General features: G+C 55.8%; 1 protein-coding gene across 1 annotated transcript; it reads right to left on the reverse strand.

Annotated features, from left to right (window-relative positions):
• Positions 1 to 204: 204 nt before the first annotated feature.
• SCGB3A1 (secretoglobin family 3A member 1) lies at positions 205 to 1765 on the reverse strand. Its single transcript, XM_025925051.2, has 3 exons — positions 1617 to 1765; positions 675 to 964; positions 205 to 350 (listed from the first exon to the last, which is right to left on the reverse strand). The coding sequence occupies exons 1-3, from the start codon at positions 1669 to 1671 to the stop codon at positions 327 to 329; spliced, it is 369 nt and encodes a 122-aa protein (XP_025780836.1). The 5' UTR covers positions 1672 to 1765; the 3' UTR covers positions 205 to 326.
• Positions 1766 to 3337: the final 1572 nt, after the last annotated feature.

Below are 3337 nucleotides of genomic sequence, written 5' to 3' on the forward strand. Positions count from 1 at the left end.
ACCTTTAATTGGTGGCTCTGAGTCACCTGCCAAATGTCAGTAGTGTCTTTCACACACATGCATGCACCCTCACATAATCTGGGGCATGGTGTACCTCCTGAGGCATAGGGACCATCCCACCTGCAGGCCCCTTTAGCACCATCACTTACAGCAGGGGGAGGAACAGGCTTTGGTATCAAGGCAAGAAGAAATCAGCCTCAAAGCTGCTCTTATCCATGTTTATTGAGAGAGTAGGGGAAGGAAGGCTGGATGTTCAGGGCTGGGCAGCAGGTCCCCAGCCTACAGATGGCAGCATCATCCCCAGGCAGAGATACTCCAGCCTCCGCTCAGCCAAGGTACATCAGGGACCCCTGGAAAGGAGAAGCCAAGTTTGAGTGTGCTCTCCTCCATCCCACTGCCACTGGGCACTTGAGGGCACAGATGTGACTCTGGACAGAGTCCCCAACAGGGTTATACCTTACCCCCAAGGGCCCTCAGCAGCCCCCTTGCCATTCGTATGTGGTCAACTTGGTTCCCACCCAAGGACATCCTGTTTCTGGGGGCCAGCAACGAGTATTCCCTGACATGGGGCTGGGATGCCTTTGTGGCATTTTGAGGAGCAGATCGTTCCACTCTGGGAGGATGGCTGGGGAGGACTGCCTTCACAGGGAGGGTGCACAGGGTGCCCACATTACCAGCAGAGACTTCACAGCTCCCACGGCCTCAGGGCCCAGCTCGGCCACACACTTCCTGGAACCCTCAATGAGATGTTCCACTGGGATCCCCAGGATGGTCAGGATGAACTTCAGGGGGCTGAAGCCTTTGAGAAGGGGGTTGGCCATGGCCCCTGCCCCAGCCAGAGCTGCTGTCTCAGTTATGTCTTCTGCCCCAGCCAGGGCCTCTGCCCCAGCCTCCACAGCAGGGTTGAGGTCAGTCAGAGCTGAGGCCACAGGCTTGACCATTGTGTCCATGAAGAAAGTGGCAGCTGCAAACACAAGTAGAGAAGAGCCCTCTGTCTGGATTGGGCCTCTATGGAGACCTGCCAAGGGCCTGTCTCCTCCAGGTTGTGCATGCTCCCCTAACCACCTACTGACAGCTACCCTGTCTGAGTTGGGGGAGGCCCAGCCCTGAGGAGTCCTCTGCTGGTTGGGAGAGGCAGTCATGTAAGCAGATCGCTGTGGCCCAGCAAGCAAGCAGCTGGACAGAGGGACATACAAGGTGGCTCGAGGGTGGAGGGAGGTGAAGAAAGCTCTGAGTAGGATCCAAGACAGGCTTCCCAGATGAGGGGACACCTGGGCTGTGCCTTGAAGGAAGAAGCAGAGAGCAGATGGGTAGTCCTCGACCAGGGCCAGCACTGGCATTGGCCAAGGCTTGGACAGCCTGGTGTTGGGTGAAGAGAAGAAAACAGGAATGGTGGGAATAGGAAAGGAAGTCTGAGGGCTGGGGCAGGCAGACCCCAGAGGACCTTGAAGTTCCAGGAAGGAGCAGGACATCCTGCCCAGAGGGACGAAGAGCCCAGGAGGTGGTAAGCAGAGGAGTGGCCTTGTGCCCAAGGCAGGGGCAACAGGGGACCCGACCAGAGCCTCTGCCAAGGCCCCATAGAGAAGAGCTGGGAACTAAGTCCTGCAGGCACTCACCAGGATGACTGAACAGAGCCACACAGAGCACCAGGAAGGTGGCCGTGAGCTCCATGGTGGACTGGGCTCAGTGGCTGCTCCTGGGAACAGAGACAGGCCTCGCTGTGATTCATATACCCTGTCCTCACCCACCCCTCTCCCAGGCTGGGGCCTCACCCACCTCATCCTCCTGAGAAATGTGTTGTTTGCTCAGCTAGTAGAGCCCCGGCCAACTTCCTCCTCAGCCTGGTGGGCCCTGGGAGACCCATGCCCTGCTACACACCCAGGGCCCAAGGACTTCCTGTTGGCAGGGCCCCTGGACCAGAGGGCTGGGCTCTTCATTGAGAGCAGGAATGTAGGCTATGCTTTGTGCGCACAAGGCCCACCCAGGATGTTGCCTTTGCAGAGAGCTCTCTGTTCTGACCCCACCTGGTCCTCCAGCACTGCTGTGGGCCCTGTTGAGGAAGGGGCAAGTCCTTCCTCCTGCTGCCAGACCATGGAAATAGCATGCAGTGGGGGTCCTCTTAGCTCTTCTGGTCCTGGAGAGGCAGAGAGGAAAGTCCAAGCCCACCCAGGTCAGACCTCATTCCTGGCCACCTCCCTGGTGAGGCCACAGCCAGCTACCAGTGAGAACACAAGGACCTGGGACAGTTTTCCAACTCTGCCATCAGTCTCCATACTAAGAGTTTCTTTAAAAGTCCTTACACATCTGTCACTACAGAATATGACAATGGAGGATTAGCAGAACATATTTAGCCCCATGACACAGGCTCATTGGTGGGGAGATCTGAGTTTTCACGGAGTGTCATAGAATACCGCCCCCCCACCCCCCACTTTGGTTACAAGAGGATTTTGACCTTTGCAGCCTGGCAGGTCTCCAGCCACTCCTGAGCTCCCACGGCAGGCACTTTGCACCCTCCGCCTGCAGACAGCACAGGATTTATTAAGTAGCTGTGACCAGTGTGTGAACATTCGTGTGGTCTTCACACAATTCTTACACTTTGTCTTGATTGTCTGGGGGTGCTTTGCATTATCATTCTCAATGTGGAACTAATTGCAATAGAATATACATTTCCAACTTGTAAAAATTCACCTTCGGGGGATTTTTCCAAAGGGTTCCTGCTCTTGAGGCAAGGACAAGACCCAACAAGAGAGTGGGATCCAGCAGGGTAGGGGCTCCTGGGTGGCTCAGTCGGTTAAGCGTCTGACTTCGGCTCAGGTCATGATCTCACAGGTTGTGGTTCAAGCCCCATGTCGGGTTCTGGGCTGACAGCTCAGAGCCTGGAGCCTGCTTCGGATTCTGTGTCTTCCTCTCTCTGTGCCCCTCCCCGACTCACACTCTGTCTCTCTCTCAAAAATAAATAAACATTAAAAAAATCAAAGAAAGAAATAAACAGGAGATGTGGTTCATCCCTGCTTGGGACTGGAAGGAAGGCTTAGCAGTCACAGGGCCACCTAACTTGTCAGATTCAGGCAGCGAAAGGACCCCAGACCCACTGGGGTCTTGGGGGTGGGTGGGGGCAATGTGGAGAGAGGGAGAAGGGCAGGGTCAGGCTCTGTTCCTTGTGAACTTGAGCCATGACTTCCAAGTGGCATCTGGTTGTGGGGAATGCAGATGGGGCTGCCCTCTTGTTGGTCAAGCCCTGCATGTGGTGCATAGCTGGCTTCACCCAGACTCCATGGCTTGTAGTCACAGTGCACCCCTCGTCCACAGAGCTTGGACAGCACAACCAAACACAATT

Source organism: Puma concolor, chromosome A1, assembly GCF_028749965.1.
Source record: "Puma concolor isolate L17-30 chromosome A1, mPumCon1.1.hap2, whole genome shotgun sequence".
Classification (NCBI taxonomy): domain Eukaryota; kingdom Metazoa; phylum Chordata; class Mammalia; order Carnivora; family Felidae; genus Puma; species Puma concolor.

Bases quoted from the DNA above. Each gene is read 5' to 3' on its own strand.
- SCGB3A1 (XM_025925051.2), bottom strand. From the start codon at position 1,671: ATGGAGCTCACGGCCACCTTCCTGGTGCTCTGTGTGGCTCTGTTCAGT. The intron at 965-1,616 runs GTGAGTGCCTGC...TTGTGTTTGCAG, and splicing joins GGCTCTGTTCAGTCATCCTG to CTGCCACTTTCTTCATGGAC. The intron at 351-674 runs GTAATGTGGGCA...TCTCCTTTCCAG, and splicing joins GAGCTGTGAAGTCTCTGCTG to GGGTCCCTGATGTACCTTGG.